General features: G+C 36.5%; 1 protein-coding gene across 1 annotated transcript in view; it reads left to right on the top strand.

Annotated features, from left to right (window-relative positions):
- The first annotated feature begins 599 nt into the window (after window positions 1-599).
- Window positions 600-17,574, top strand: part of LOC111820617 (serine/threonine-protein phosphatase 4 regulatory subunit 4-like) — a 31,002-nt gene continuing 14,027 nt past the window's right edge. Inside the window, exons 1-5 of the mRNA XM_023731658.1 lie at window positions 600-803; window positions 1,435-1,617; window positions 8,517-8,622; window positions 9,771-9,918; window positions 15,401-15,545. Coding sequence (XP_023587426.1) covers window positions 765-803; window positions 1,435-1,617; window positions 8,517-8,622; window positions 9,771-9,918; window positions 15,401-15,545 — 621 coding nt within the window. The 5' untranslated portion in view covers window positions 600-764. The remainder of the gene's footprint in view (window positions 804-1,434; window positions 1,618-8,516; window positions 8,623-9,770; window positions 9,919-15,400; window positions 15,546-17,574) is intronic.

A 17,574-nucleotide genomic window follows, 5' to 3' on the forward strand; every position in this document is an offset into this window, starting at 1 on the left:
GACTGGAAATTGAGAAGATTTTAAAAAATATATTAGATTTAAAAATATATGTGTATATTTGTTTATTAAGGAATATTTGGGAAATGCAGAAAAGTAGACAGACAAAAGAGCACCCTTAGTTCCAATCACTGTTACTATTTTGGTATGTTTTTTCCATTCCTCTATTTTTTCTATATAATGGTTTTATTTATTTTTCACAATTGTAATCATATGTTATATCACATTTTGTATCTATTTTTCTCTTAGTGTTGTTTGGGGAACATTATGTGTTTGTGAAGATCTTTTAAATACTTTATTTTGATGCTGTATTTAGTATATCCCACTCACCTAAATGAGTACTGGCTGGCTAAAGCTCAGCTCGTCTACATTTAGACATCATTGAGGGTATTATCTGATTTAAACAGCCTTTGAAAAGTTGGGAGGTAGTTTTTGAGAAAGTTGGTTGTGTAGCAGTAACTGTCTCAGATTTATACTGTTTGAACACCATCAAGAGGCAAATATACTGATCCATTTTCAAAGAGTGATTAATCAAGGTAATTGATCATGTTTCTCAGACTTTTCAGCAAGAGGCTGGCAGAGTAAGAAAACAGAATCCCCCAAAATGTTGTTTGGTAAACAATACTATTTCTGTATCAAAATTGACCTGTGTAAAGACATAGATGAATTACCTCATCTAGATTAGAAAAATATAGTAATCACTGCAATAATTCTATTAAAAGGTACTAGATGCCCTTATAGATCATCTTCCAGAAATCCTAGAACTTATGTCTGCTGGTGGAGAAAGCAGTGTTCAAGAAAATAAGGTAAATACCATTGATCAAAGCAATTTCTGAACTTAAAAGTAGTATCTTACTCGACAGGGTTGTAGTGAGGAATCAATGAAAGAAAGTATGGAAAACATTTAAAATCGGGCTTGCCACATAGTAGGTGCTCAGTAAATGTCTGTTGGAGTTTGAACAGCTTGAATTTTCTTTACAGTTCTAATATTAATGTAATTCTTATTTATTGTCCTCGGAGTTTATATTCATACTTCCAGTTTTCATTAGCATTGATGATTATTCCAAGAATATCAAATAGTGAGGACAAAGGAGTTGGAATTTAGATGGTCAAAGCTTGCTAACAATAATATATAATAATTTTTACTTTTTAGTTTGAAGGGTTGCTATTGCAACCAATCCGACAGGAAGAATAATGATTCCCAATCTCTACTTCAAAATGTGACCTCCAGTAATGTTAAATTTTACTTGCGGATTTCTCACGGAGTATCTCATTTCACCAGATAATTATCTCCCTGTGATAACTGAGATGCCTCCTAAATTCTGAAATGAGCAAGAGTATCCCCCCCAATGTATTGTAAGACTGAATAATTTGACTGAATGCTACAATTACCTTATTTAATCGTCATCGATTCTTTTGACACTTGTTCTTTCTCAGTTATCGACTCTGCCTGACTTGATTCCTGCACTCACAGCAGCTGAACAGCGAGCTGCAGCCTCTTTAAAGTGGAGAACTCATGAGAAGTTACTACATAAATATGCCTGTCTGCCACATGTCATATCAAGTGATCAGATTTATTATCGTTTCTTACAAAGGATGTTCACAATCATGATGACAAATGTGAGTTAACCCCTTTTCTCTTATGCTTTTGAACTCATGGTTGATTTGAACTATCAAATTCTTCACATTCTCAAAATAGCTCATTCTTTTCTGCCTAGGAGGATGTTATCTTCTCAGGTACCCAGGGAGGAAACTCAAGTTTCCCTTTGCTTCTCTGCTAATTTTCCCTTTGATCATCCTCTTCCTAGCTGAAGAAAGGAATGAACAGGTGGCACCTCCACTTACCTTATGTTTATATACTACCAGGGAGAACGCAGACTCACTTAAAACTCTGTATAGTTCTTTTCAAGAGGGAGGTTGAGAGGAGTCAGTGATCTCAATAGCAAAGTACCTTGTGCTCTTACGTACGCCTTTTATGTAGCTATGCCTTACCTCAACTGTGTTGTTTTGCCAAGGCATCCCAGGGCATCTTGATAATAGTTTGGGTACTTTTTCTTTTACAGTACCTAAAGGGTGACTAGGAGCCCTGGCGGTGCAGTGGTTAAGAGCTTGACTGCTAACCAAGAGGTTGGCAGTTCAAATCCACCAGCCACTCCTTGGAAAGCCTATGGGGAAGTTCTACTCTGTCCTGTAGGGTCTCTATGAGTCAGAATTGACTATGGTAACGGGTTTGGTTTTTTTGGTTTTAATGGGTGACTGTGTAATAGATGGAGCTTTGGTGACCCAATGGTTAAGTGTTCAGCTGCTAACCAAAAGGTCATCAGTTCAAATCCACAAGCCGCTCCTTGGAAACCTATGGGGCAGTTCTACTCTATCCTATAGGGTCGTGTCTTAGTTGTCTAGTGCTGCTACAACAGAAATACCACAAGTGGATGGTTTTAATGAAGAGAAGTTTATTTCCTTATAGTCAAAGTAGGCTAAAAGTCCAAATTCAGGGCATCTTCTCCAGGGGAAGTCTTTTTCTCTCTGTCGGCCTTCTCATCAGTGTACCCCCAGACTAGGAGCATCTCTGCGCAGGGACCCCGGTCCAAAGGGACGTGCTCTGCTCCTGGCACTGCTTTCTTGATGGTATGAGGTCCCCCTGTCTCACTGCTCACTTCTGTCTTTTATATCTCAAGAGATTGCCTCAGGATACAATCCAGTCTTGTAGATCAGATCCTGCCTTACTAACACAACTGCCACCCATCCTCCCTCATTAACATCATAGAGGCAGGTTTACAACATACAGGAAAATCACACAGTACCAGGAATCATGGCCTAGCCAAATTGATACACGCATTTTTTGGGGGACATAATGCAAACCATGACAGTCGCTCTGAGTTGGAATGGACTCAATGGCAATAGGTTTGGTTTTGGGTTTTTTTTTTTTTTTATACATTTTTTTTTTTTTTTTTTTTTTTTGGTAAAAATACACATAGCCAAAGATACGCCATTTCAAAAATTTTTTTTACATACACATTTAAGTGACATTGACTACGCTCTTCTAATTGTGCTGTTATTCTCACTTAAGATGAAGGCTTACAGGACAAAATAGTCTCCCATTTAACAGTTACTACAAATGTTGCCCTATGACAATGGTTAACAATCTCACAACACATCAACAATATCCTTACTCTACTTTGTGTTCCCTATCATCAGCTTCCTACTCCCCTTCTGCCTTCTGGGCCTTATCACTGGACTCCGGTACCTCGTTACTCTCATGGTTTTACTGGGCTGTCCACTCCCAGGCTGAACAGTGAACCTCGAAGGTAACTTCGCCACTGAGCTAAAAGGGTATCTGGAGGCCATACTCTCGGGGTTTCTTCAGTCTCCTTTAGGCCAGTAAATCTGGTCTGTTTTTTTTTTTTTGTGAGTGAGAATTATGCTCTGCATCCTTCTCCAGCTCTGTCCAGAACCCTCTGTTGTGATCCTGGTCAGAGCAGTCAGCGGTGGTAGCCGGGCACCATCTAGCTGTACTGGACTCAGTCTGGTGGAGGTCTTGGTAGCTGTGGACAATTAGTCCTTTGGACTAATCTTTTCGTTGTATCCTGTTCTCTTCATTCTCCCTTGCTCCCGAAGGGATGAGACCAGTGGAGTATCTTAGATGGCCGCTCACTGGTTTTGGTTTTTGATGAAACAGATAAAGATTATATGAAAAACATGGATGCCCTACTATGAATAACCTTATAGTTAGAATTAAAAGCAAAAAAAAACCTCTCAAACAGGCTTTATCATTCCTCAAAGCAGGGTTGTACTCAAACCTCCTCCTAGAGTTAGTTGTCTACCTTTTTCTCAAAAATTTCCCAAGGGAAATTATTTAACCCATGGTTCATTGTATATTTAATGTGACATTCTACTACCACTTATTGAACTATAAAAAAGTTCCACATAATGTTTGTTTTACAAACTGTTAAAAAAGTACTTTGATTTCTCATTGTTTATTCTCAGCAAACAATGAGAACATAATGAATTCTGGCAGCCATCTCAAAAACCCAAAAGCTGTTTTATATTCAAAGATTAAGAAAAGAGAAAAAATAACATTATTGATGCCGTTTACAACTTAAGTAAAAAAATAATAGGCACACATTTCATGAACTAATACCAACCCCCCCGCCCAAGTTTATTTCATGTATCAAAGCTGGGAGATTGAAGGTTATATTATAGATGGAATCATTTTAAAAAGTGATTTTGAAAACAGTTTACATCCTTATCAGTTTTATATTCAATAGCATGGATATACCATATAGGAAATTTCACATAAAATTGGAAAGAATTAAAATTAATTCATTTTATTTAACAATTCTTTGAGTGCCTGCTCTGTGTCAGGCACTGTTCTAAGAGCTAGGTGTATAGAAGCAAACAAAACAGAATCTGCTCTGATGGAGCTTACATTCTAAAAGTGGTAGTGACGGTGGGAGTGATAGGTAATAAAATAAAGATAAGTAACAGGTGTGATAAGAGCTATGAAAAATAATCTTAACTGTTGGTCTCAAGTTAGTTACTTAGTAGACATGTTTGCATTTAGGAAGCTAAGAATACATAATTATTCTGTATTGTTAGCTTCTATCAGAAAAGAGAAGTGATTTATAACATAGAATGTGAACAAAGTACATTTACAAATAAATGACTTAGAACATAGAGTGTGAACAAAGCCTGAAAGATTTGTTTTTTTTTTTTTTTAAATAAGAGTTAATTCCACACTTAAAGGACATATATGATTATTATAGCATATTTTCCATGATGAAAGAGGGCATTTACATATTCTGTTTTAATATTCCCTGGAGAAAAGAAAACTCTATATTTTTAGCTCCATATCTAATGGTCACAGTTTGTCACTCATTCAACAAAATTTATTGAGCACTTACTGTGTGCCAGGCACCATTCTAGGTGTTAGGAATACGATAGTGAACAAAAGAGAAAAAGTAGCTCTTCTCATTGAGCTTACATTCTACTGGAGACATGCAGTAAACAAACACATGTTTATATGTGTTATATAGTATGTCGGGTGAAAAGTGCAGTGAAGAACTATAGAGCAGAGTGGAGGGGGACAAAGTGATGGAGGGTATGAGGATGCTGTTGTGGATATAATGTTCAGGAGAAAGGTACACTTAGTGTAGAGGCTTGAACGAAGTGAAAGAGTGCTCTGTGTAGCTGTCTGAAGCAGAAGCAGTTCAGAGAAAGGGAATAGTCAGTGCACAGGCCCGGATACAAGGGCATGCTTGGCTGTGTGATGAGCAGCAAGGAGGCCAGTGGGAGAAATGGGGTATGAGGCTGGAGAGCCTGGTCTACAGCACACAGGGCCTTGAAGGCCATGATGGTGGGTTCAAGATGTTATCCTCTCAGACAAAGAAAGTCTTTGGGAGGTTTTGAGTAAAGAAATAACAGAAGCTGACTTTTTTTTTTTTTTTTTCCTACTTTTGTTATAAAATCTTTTAAAGATGCAGAAAAGCAAAGAAGATACTACAACGAACCCCGGCGCAGTGGTTAAGAGCTCAGGCTGCTAACCAAAAAGTTGGCAGTTCAAATCCACCAGCCTGTTCTTGGAAACCCTATGGAGCAGTTCTGCTCTGTCCTAATAGGGTCGCTATGAGTCAGAATCAACTCGACAACGAGTTATATACCCATCACCTAAATTTAACAATTGTTAACATTTTGCTGTACTTGTATTTTCTGTTTCATTGTGTGGAAATATTTTAAATTATACCAGTTGCCATCTAGTTAATTCCAACTCATGACAACTCCGTGTGTTTCTGAGTAGAACTGCACTCCATAGGGTTTTCAGTGGCTGCTATCTTTCTGAAGTAGATCACCAGGCCTTTCTTCCAAGGTGCCTTTGGGCGGATTCAAACCACCAACCTTTTGGTTAGTAGCTGAACACTTAATTGTTTGTGCCACCCGGGGCAACCAGTTTAAATGATAGATGTCATTATATTTTAGCTTCTAAACATTTCAATATTCATCTGTAAAAGATAAGGACATTTTCTCATATACCTATAATACTATTATTATGTTTAACAAAATTAACAGTTATTCTTTAATATAGTTTAATATCCAGTCCGTATTAAAATTTTACCAATTATGCCTTATATGTCTTGTTCTATTTCATACAGCATCCATTCAAGAACTGTATATGGCTTTTGTTGTTACATCTCTTAATTTTCTTTTAATCTAGAATAGTTCCCTTGGCCTCCCCAGCCCCACTTTTTCATGTCCTTGAATTGTGAAAAAGACTTGGGCAGTTGTTCTATAGAATGTTCCACCTTCTGCATTTGTCAAATGGCTTCTTTGTGGTGTTAACTTCATCTGTTCCCCATGTTTCTTGTAAACTGGAGGTTAGATCTAAAGGCTTGCATAGATTTAGGTTCAGCATTTTGTCAAGAATACTTTGTAAGTGTTGCTGTGTATTTCACAATGCATCACATCAGGATAGTGTTCCCCTATAAGTGAACTAAGACAGGCCGTGCAGGTGAAGACAGTCATATTCTCCCACTGCACAATTAGGCCTTCCCCTCTTGTGATCAGCATTGTAATCTGCGTGTGATACTTCGACACTCTGAATATCCAGTTTTCTGTCAACCTTTTATCCATTAGTTTTAGCATCCACTGATGATTCTTGCCTGAATCCATTACTTCATTAGAACTTGCAGTGCAGTGACTTTTAAAAATTCTAGCATTTCTTCTTTCTTTTTGATGACATTCTTCTTGTGAAGAAATACTTTCCTTCATCCATTTGGGTTATTTGATTACCTTGAAATACACTTCTAATGGAAAGGCAGGGTTAGTTCTTAATCCCTTCACTCTAATGAGCAATTTTAAGAGCCAAGAGTTGTTGCATTAGCCACTTCCATTGATGGTGACAAATGAATTTTGATTTTCTTTCTTTTAGAGTTATTATGGACTCATATTAAATAATGTTTTAAGAAATTACAGTTGTTTTTCTTTGTGCTCAAATTGTCACAACTTCTTCAAGCTGGCTTTTATATCCTGCCAACATGATTCCATTTACTACTGCTTGCGTTCTTGATTTCTGACCCAAAAGATTGATCTACTTATACTGTAAACCAACCAAAAAATCGAACCCATTGCCATCAAGTTGATTCTAACTCATTGTGACATATTATACTACCTGTTGCAACCTGTTGCTGTCGAGTCAATTCCAACTCATAGTGATTCTTACAGGACAAAGTTGAACTGCACCGTAGGGTTTCCAAAGCTATAATCTTTACCAAAGCCGACTTCCACATCTTTCTCCCGTGGAGCAGCTGGTGGGTTGAACCGCAGACCTTTTGGTTAGCAGCTGAGCACTTAACCACTGCTCCACTAGGGCTCCTTTATAATATACTGTAAGGTATAAAATACACATATTTTCATATGACTAGTATGTATGCATTTGAAATTTCTATTAATATACGCAAGATGAAGAAAAAGAATAGCATGCTTTTTATTTAGTTCATTTATCTAAAATTCATTTTTCTTAAGCCCAGTGGTGTTTCTATTTATATACATTTTTCTTAATTTTGTGTTCTAAATCATAGTGAATATCCTTTATTTTTTACCTTCAAAAGATTAAAAGCACCATACGGCATAGTACCCAACAGACTGGAAATAATTTGTGTAAAATGTGAGAGGGGGAAGCAGGCAGTACTTTCTCAGCAATGTAAAGTCTCATTCTATTTGAATTTCAAGGATTCCCACTATAATAGTCTGAATCTTCAGTGATTGGATATTATAATATTTATATGTAAGTCAAGAAAGATGGTGAATGTGAATTTCATACTGGACCCAATATACCTGGTGGAGAGATTTTTTTCTAATACATGGGTTGGACCCAAACCCAGTGAAAATAGATGGTTGAATTTATTAGGAGTCGAGGGTTCTACCCAGTGGTGTGACAGAAGTTCAAAGGAGTTTAGAGTGCTAGTAAAAGTGATTGACATGGTGCCCCATGGATTCTAAGCTTTATCTGTGTTGTGGACCAGAGGTTTCAATGAATCACACTGAGGTTGAAGAGTAGCTAATTAAGCCAGAAGAATATATGTGATCATGGGATCTCTGAATTTACATTTTAGAAGTGGCACGATTTTTGGTGATATACCTGACAATGGTACGCTCTAGCAAGTGTTTGTTAAATGAATGAATGACAGGGTCCAGGGGAATGACTAAGAGAATGGGTGGTTGAAGTGTAATCGAGGAGGATGTTAAGATGAGACTACACAGAAGTGAGGGTCAAATATAGATCAAATCTGGAAATGACTGTGCCAAATTAAATTAACTTTGAAATGTGATATATTAGTTGATTTGCCTGAGGGACATCAGTGTCCAAGTATGAAGATACTTCCAGAGGGCTATAATGCAATGATTTGAGAGGCCAAGGAAACTGCTCTTACTTTCAGCCAATAAAGCTTAATTTGTGGGGCCAATTTATACAGAATATATACTCCTAGACTACTTTAATTGTCTTTCTTATTTATTTCTTTAAGAATGTCTTGCCTGTCCAAAAGGCAGCATCACGAACCTTGTGCATTTTTCTACGTTATAATCGTAAACAAGAGCAGAGACACGAAGTCATTCAAAAATTAATTGAACGTAAGTGATTATTGTCTTTTTTTTTTTATTTAAAGGAAGTAAACATACTAGTTGGTCTTAGTTACATGTGGCATACATTGTGTATCGTTTTGCCATGAGTAATTAGTTTGACATTGGTAGATAGCTGGTGTGTCTTTTTATTTGAGTTTTATGGGTTAATTTTGTTTGTACATTTTAAATATCTTTATGACAGAAGCATATCTGTGATGAATGAAAGTAATAATTACTCTGGGCCTTCTGTTTGTACATTTCTGCACTTGAGAAATTAAAATATGCATATACGTACGTTGAAACCCAGCTTCTACCCTGAAATGTTTGATGTTTTTATTAAACTTTATTATCGAGTATAGGCAGGTAATAAGATTTTCTGCTTATTAGAGTTTACTATTCTAAATATGAATTGCTTCTTTTAAAAAAATTAGAGTTCATAAAATTTCATTTAAGAAAAATTATGTTCCGTATACCCTAGTCTTTCTTTTTGTAGTCTATTTTAATTCAGTTTTCATTTTTCAGTGGCAAGATCTCACACTTATTTTGAAAGAAGAGTCTATTTGTTGTTAGGTATTAAGAATTTTGCCTTTGAACATTTAAATGAGAAAATTATCCTTTAAATATTGACCTGAATTATTTTTAATAATACTGTATTTACATATGACTTTATTCGATTTAAAAGATTTTTAAATAAACTAGAGGAAGAAACAGTTAATTGGATTGTTAAAGACTTTGAAGTTTGAATTCTTGCTGGGTTGTTAAGCAGCTATGGGACTGTAATCTCTCAGAATTTCAGTCTCCTTGTCTATAAACAGGGATAAGTATGTTTATCCTATTGAATTGCTTTTTAGGATTAAATGAGATAATTTGCGGTAAATTACCTAACACATGGTAGGTGATCAAAAAATAGATAATAATCATTCGATAGTTAATAAATGTTTGTAGAATTGAATGCAATGTTTAATAAGAAAGTGGAACAACTAGCTAAAAGCACTTTTGCACGTTTAAGAGGTGTCAGTAATTTGATTTTTTTCTCTTGTCTCTTGCTAAAATTGTGCGTATGAAGAAACCTGTCATGGCTTTTGTGTGTCTGATTTTGTCATGTAATTTCATGTAGGACAAATTAAATTTGTAACAATATTTGTTGTTGTTTTTAGAACTGGGCCAAGGAAAAAGTTATTGGAATAGACTTCGATTTTTGGATACCTGTGAATTTATTATAGAGATCTTTTCCAAGTCATTTTTCTGTAAATATTTCTTTCTACCTGCTATTGAACTGACACATGATCCAGTAGCAAATGTGAGGTATGGTACTGACCCAAGAAAATACTTGGAAACATGTTTTTTATATATTTACTATCGTGAATGTACTCAAAATCTTTTCCTAGTTGATTTAAAAATCAAATGAAGAGTTTGTACTTGCTTTGAAATTCTTAGCAGTCTTAATTGGTGGGTATCAATGGACTTGGAAGTATAATCTCTCAGCACTGTCTCAAATCTTTTGTTTTATTGGGTAGAGAGAGCAGTAAGTCTAAGCCAGATTGGCAAGCTCCTTCTGCCATTTGAATACATACATTAGTGTCAGGAGATGTTGCACAGATATTATTAGTATATCGAGGACTAAAGAAATAGTCAGCAGCCTTTCACTTCAAAAGTAGGCTTGGAGAACATCTATCCATTTTTAGGGGCCCATTTACTGAGAGAAGGAGGGCTGCTTTGAAGTTTTGTCTTGCTTTTTCCTAAGTTCATCTGCCTTACATTTTTGAAATCTAGTTAATGTTAATTGGATTTGATTAATTAGCTGTTAAATTAGATGGGACAGGACTGAAAATGACTTGCTTGGAAATTGAAGAGAAGAATAAATATATTTTGCACTTTTTTCCTCCTCAAATCAGCACTTTTTTTTTTTTAGGTTATTTGTAGTTGTTTTCACTTTTTATTTATATTTTAACAATTTCTTGTTATAAAAAAGTATATTTAACAATGATGTAATTTTTAACAATCAAAATACTTTTTAACAATTACCTGTAATACATATATATTCTTATAAACATTGTTTTAGGGTATATACACAGGAATAGATTGGCTAATCTTGATTTTGCATGTCTTCAACTTTAATGCATAATGAGAACTTACTTTCCCAATGAGTGCGCAAATTGAAAATTCCTCCAGCAGGGAATCATTGACTTTTTAAATTTTCCCACTTGTATGGGTGTAAAATAGTATCACATTGTGTTTTCAATTTTTTTTTATTGTACTTTAGATGGAGGTTTACAGAGCAAATCAGTTTCTCATTAAACAGTTAATATACATATTGTTTTGTGACATTGGTTGCCAACCCCATAGCATGTCAACACTCTCCCCTTCTCAACCTTGGGTTCCCCATTACCAGCTTTCCTGTCCCCTCCTGCCTTCTCGTCTTTGCCCCTGGGCTGGTGTGCCCCTTTAGTCTCATTTTGTTTTATGGGCCTGTCTAATCTTTGGCTGAACGGTAAACCTCGGGAGTGACTTCATTACTGAGCTAAAGGGTGTCCGGGGCCATACTCTTGGGGTTTCTCCAGTCTCTGTCAGACCAATATGTCTGGTCTTTTCTTGTGCGTGCGTGTGTGTGAGTTAGAATTTTGTTCTACATTTTTCTCCACTTTCTGGAACCCTCTATTGTGATTCCTGTCAGAGCAGTCGGTAGTGGTAGCTGGGCACCATCTAGTTGTGCTGGACTCAGTCTGGGGGAGGCTGTGGCCAAATAACCACATTGTTTAAAAGTTATTTACACATATTGTTTAAGAGTTATTTATAATGGATTGGAGAGAATTTTAAATCCTCAGCTGTTAGGTTTCTGTCTTCTAAGTTCTATGTCTCCATTCCAAATTGGAAGAACTCAGATTGGTAGGAAAGAAAGATGCCATCAAAGTCAGTTGGCCAAAGGTTCCCTAAACAAAACCCTAGAGCTCCCTGCTAAGTTTTCACATGCTAGCTGCATTTAGTTTTATGAATTTAGTTTTGTGAAGAATGTGCATCTTTTATAAACACCATGGTAAACATTATAATACTTTTTAACATGAAGAATTGGCAAGTCAGTAAGCTAGCATAGATTGTTCACAGTCTTACCAATGAGAGAAAGTATACCAGGAAGAATTGTCAAGATGGGCATTATTTTTAAGGGGAATAAATTTGAGGTGGGTTTTTTTTGTATTTTTGGTATTAGAATGTACAGAAATTACAAGTGCCCTGGCTTTGTTATCTTTTTTTGTTTCATAAAAATTCCAAGTACATCTTATCTGGGCTGTATAAGTAAGAGGTAGAATTTCCTTGACTTGAGATTTAAAGTAAATTTAAATGAACCCATTGGAGCCCTGGTGGCACAGTGGTTAAGAGCTATAGCTGCTAACCAAAAGGTTGGCAGTTCAAATCCACCAGCTTCTCCTGGAAAACCCTATGGGGCAGTTCTACTCTGTCCTACAGGGTTACTATGAGTCGGAATTGACTCCACAGCAACGGATTTGGTTGATACAGTAAAACCTGTGAAAGCTGGAACCTGTTCAAGGCAGAAACCTGTCAGAGAAGGAAAACTCAAATATTTTCCACTAATAGAGAGAGATAGAAAAGTGGTAAGAGTGCACCCTGTCAGAGATGGCAAACTTGCAAGAAACAACGCTGTCCCATCGAGTCCCAGCTCTCACAGGTTTCACTGTAATTCTTTAGGATTTAGCTCTTGCTAATCAAGTAATAAGTCTGACCATATTGTTAACATTTTACAAGTTGAAGTTGTAATTCTAGAAAAGCAACTTCCAATGTGGTGAGTTATCAATTATGAAGAAGTTGATAAAAATTATTTGAAAGGAAATGAAATCATCTCTGCTCTGGTGAATGTGACTAATAGTGTAGCTTTGACTCTATAAGAAAGCAGTCTGTTAAGTCAAAAATCAAATGAAGAGTAATCAAACGCCACTCCATGAATTTGGTTGATTTGTTGTGGTTGTTAAAAGATCATTGTGTGGTTCCCACTTGGCTACCTGGGCAGTTGCCAGCAAAAGAAATGAGTCCAGCAACACCGTGTACTCAATGGTCTTTGGATTCAAAAGCCCAGCTCTGTAGAGATATGCAGATAGAATAAAAGGCAATCATAGTCAAGGGTGATAGGATCACATGTTGGTTAGGAGGACAACACACTGCGTGAGCTGAAATTCCAGCTCTACACTACCTGTGTGCCCTTGGGCAAATTATAGAACCTCTCTTTGCTTTGATATCCTTATACCTAATTCGTAGGGTGTTCTGAGGAATAAATACCTGAGATAATGTACATGAACAAGTTAGCTTACCTGTAAGAATCTTATGGCAATAAATCATAAATGTTTTCTAGACTTGCCTTGGGTTATAAAGAATGGAGAGTGCCTATATAGATGGTTAAGTGTTTTTGTTTTTCCTTACGTCAATATTTAAAATTTAAATTCACCGAATCTACACAGTATCAAGGCTGGAAGAAGACTACTTTGTACTCAAAGGAGCCTAAGCTTCCAGAAATGAAAAAAAAAAAAAAAGATCTCTTTGGGGGAATTCCCACTGCTGTCAAGTCAATTCCAAGATTAGGACTCCTTAATTAAAGAAAGCATCACCAGGCTTATCGGTTATCTATGGTGAGCTCTGTGGGATTGAGACCATTATTTGGACTTCCAGTGCTGAAAATTAGAAGGAGAGCTTGTTTTCCCTTTTTGGTTGAATGAAAAGCACATTTTGGAATATATAAAGAATCCTCAGCTGAAGGCTCAGCTAAGAGAGCATCCTGGAAACTCCAGGACTGGGACTTAGCTGTCTCAAGGTTTGGCATAGAAATAAAAACTGTCAACAATCTGGAGAGCACTAGATGAAAGAATGAATACAGCAGCCATAAAGGGCAACCATCTAACATCTCTCTCTAAAAAACAGCCCTGGCAAAGAAGTGGAGTTTTAGCTGAGCAGAACATAACATTTCCTCTAAACAACTCCCTCCTAGAAAGGTTTTCTTTATTTTCCTGGATGTCCTTCTATCTCACTAGCATTCTTCATTCTCCTTGTTTCTTCCTTTTCATCCCAAACTAGATTGCGGTCTGGTGCCTTAGACTCTATCCTTTCATATCTTTTCTTCTCAAACTACACTCACTTCATTGATGATCTCTCTAATCTCATGGCTTAAATAGCATCTATATGCCGAAGACTACTGAATATGTATCTCCAGCGTGTACATCTACCCTCGACAAGAGACTTATTGATCCAACCTCCCACTTGGCATTTCCATTGACTATCTGATAGGCACCTCAAACTTAATATGTCCAAAATTAAATCCTGATCTTCTTCATCCATGCCCAAGCCTTCTGCAGTCTTTTCCATCTCAGTAAATAGTCATTTCGCCTTTCTACTTGCTTAGAACAAAAACTTAACTCCTTTCTCTCTATCATCTCACCTCCGATCCCTCAGCATATCCTGCTGTTTGCAGAATATATCCAGAATTCAGTCACTTGTCATCACCTCCACTGCTACCACTCTGGTTCAAGCCACAATCATCCCTTGCCTGAGTTATTGTAGGAACTTGCTCTGTTGTTTCTCTTTTCTTGTCCTTGACCACCTACAGTCTAATCCTAACACAGCAGCCAGATGATGCTTTTAAAAGTAAAAGATCATTCCAGGTAATTTCACCCCTCTGCTCAGAACCCTCCAATAGCTTCTCATCGCGTTCAGACTAAAAGCCAGGGTCCTTACAGTCCTAAAAGGCCCTGCACGAGCTGGCCTCCTGCTGCCCCCTTACTCTGTTCTGACCACAATGGCCAGCTTGCTGACTTGGGGCAACATATGAGGCAGGCCCTCCCTATAGGGTGTTGCACTCACTTCCGCTGCCTGTCATGCTCTTCCCCAGATGTTCACATGGCTCATTCCCGAATTTTCTTTAGGTCTTTGGTCAAATGTAATCTCAGTGAAACCCTTTCTGACCACCTGATTTAAAATGGAAATCCCTCCCCCTGCTTTATTTTTCTCCACAGCACTTAGTGCGGTCTGACAGACTGTACATTTTAGTTCTTAGTTTTCTCTCTCCTGCCCCATACTAAAATGTAAGCTCCATGAAAAGAGAGAATTTTGTTAGTTTTATTCACTGTTGTATCTCAGCACCCAAAATAATGTTGGGCACGTCTTAGTCATCTAGTGCTACCATAACAGAAATACCACAGTGGATGGTTTTAATGAAGAGAAGTTTATTTCCTCACAGTCAAAGTAGGCTAAAAGTCCAATTTCAGGGTGTCACCTCCAGGGGAAGTCTTTTCCTCTCTGTCAGCCTTCTCTTTGGTGTTCCCCAGACTAGGAGCTTCTCGGCGCAGTGACCCCTGTCCAAAGGACGCGCTCTGCTCCTGGCACTGCTTTCTTGATGGTATGAGGTCCCCCTGTCTCTCTGCTCACCTCTGTCTTTTATATCTCAAGAGATTGCCTCAGGACACAATCCAGTCTTGTAGATCAGGTCCTCCCTTACTAACACAACTGCCACACATCCTCCCTCATTAACGTCATAGAGGCAGATTTACTACATACAGGAAAATCACACAGTACCAGGAATCATGGCCTAGCCAAATTGATACACACATTCTTTGGGGGACATAATGCAAACCATGATAGCACATAATAGGCACTCCGTATGTATTTGTTACCTGAATAAATGAACTCCCAGGTTAGCTAAAGCTTGAATTTTCTTTCAGTTTCATGTTATTATTATTCTTAGTTATCAAATGCACTCAGAAGTAAAAACTGTTTAATTTATTGTATGTAGAATGAAACTTTGCTACTTATTGCCCAAAGTGAAAGCTGCTCTGAAGATCCCTGCAGATAAGCATCTTCTTCAGCAGTTAGAAATGTGTGTAAGAAAACTCCTATGTCAGGAAAAAGATAAAGATGTCCTGGCTATTGTCAAAAGAGTAAGTATCACTCTTGCAACTGCATTTGCATTTCTTGTATTAAGATACTGTTAATTATAGCTTCACTATTTCACCTGATAGGATAGCAATAAGTTAAAATAGTAACTTCCTTGCTAGAGTAGTAAGAATGAGAAAAATGATTTGGTTGATATGTGGTTTAACTGGATGTGAAAGTTACTTCTAAAGGGCACTTAGATATTAAACTTTTCTTGCTAGGAATATAAGCTTCACAAGGGTGTGCTTGACACAGGTGCTTAATAAATACTGCTCAGCTAATAGTGAGTACTTCATTCACCAGACCGTATTAATAAGTGATTGTAATTCAGCACAACTTTGTTGGTAAAATTGGGAAAGTTCATTGTATAGACACTTAGCCCTGGAAAGGCCCTCAAGTTAATTCAGTGATCTGTTTGGCACAGAGGTGTAAAGTGGTCGGCCAGGCTGGATGTAGTTCTCTTACCTGGAGTGCTTTCCGTTTTCAACAATGTAACACGTTTCTATGGTTTTTGTTTGTTTTGTTTCAACATGTGATCTTATTGCATGAATTGCTTGGGAGTGAGGAAAACGAAAACAGTAAAAATTTAAGTCAGTGACGTTAAACCTTAAAATAATTTACAGTCTTCAAAAACTATGCTTAATCTGTAACTAATATGTTTATAACATTAAATCGAATTAAAGTGATTACTTTTATGAATCTGAATGTCAACTTCATAGTTGACAGTTATTTGTAGTGAGAAAACATAATGTTTTAAATAACTTAGCACTGATGGTATTTATTATACTTGAAAAGAGAATTTTTTTTCTAGCAATCATTGACATGTCACATGAGACAAATGAGAATCTTTTTAATAAAATGAATTTAACCTAGTATTAATTCGTATAATTTTATTTTACTGAAATGTGAATTCCTTTCATTAACTAACCAGAAATACTCAAATTCTGGACATGCATCTCTCTCTCTATATATATATCCTAGCTATTTTTTTTCTTCATCTAATTACAGAAGTTTACACAGTAGAGTTAACTTGTCAAAACAATATAGACGAGAAGGTTAGTTGATTTTCTGAAATAATCTGTTAATTCAAGAGATAATACAAAATAAACCTGTAAATAGGTACAATGATGATCTAATTAAATTAATAGATCATTAATCCATAATGGATGATTTTGGAGTACAGCTCTTATTTGAAGTACATGTCACACTAGGAAGTCAAGTTGTCCCATGAAAATGCTGTAGTATAATGTTTATCAACAGGTATTTGTATGGGAACCCCTGAGGAAGCTATACAAAACCTTGGGATAAAAATGGAATAGCTTACCCTAACCAGTATTTTTAGGTGGGAAGTAATTTTATTTTAAAAACGGATATTTCATGGCATAAATTATAAAATTTCTATAAATTTTAGTATAAACATAAAGCTTCAAAGAAATTTTGTGTTTGCAGTCGATTCTTTGGGCTTATGAGTATATGAGTGTACTTTAGTCATTAGAGTTATGCCTGTAGAATACTTTTGAGAAGCCTCTCCCACTGTCAGAGACAGAACCCTGGGTTAGATGAGCAAAATAATTTGTTTCAGACTAGTGTATTCTGAAAGATAAATACTAAATTGAGAGAATACTTTCAGAGCAGAGTCTATTGATTAGAGTGACCAAAAATTTCTATGGAAGGGAACTAAGGATTTTAAGCCAAATAATAGAATATAGTTTGCTTCATATAGATTTTGCTAAAGACTTTTAACATTTTCAAAAACTGTATTGTATTTCTGAAATTCAGAAAAGACTGACACTGGAAGTTACTAGAAATTTTTAAAATTGCATGCATTTATGTATTTCAGATATGCTCCCATACTTTTTCTTCTTAAGGTTAAAAACTTTTAAAAGTTAAATGAATCCTGGACAATATGTAGGGGTTGATTATAAATACAGTGTAGAATTGAAAGAAACTTTAGAAGTTTCCTAATTCAGCCCTCCCCTGCCTAGTGCACAAGTCTCCTCTTTGAACCTCCTTGTGGAAAAAGAGTCTCTTTGA

This window comes from Trichechus manatus, unplaced genomic scaffold, assembly GCF_000243295.1.
Source record: "Trichechus manatus latirostris isolate Lorelei unplaced genomic scaffold, TriManLat1.0 scaffold00045, whole genome shotgun sequence".
Taxonomy (NCBI): domain Eukaryota; kingdom Metazoa; phylum Chordata; class Mammalia; order Sirenia; family Trichechidae; genus Trichechus; species Trichechus manatus.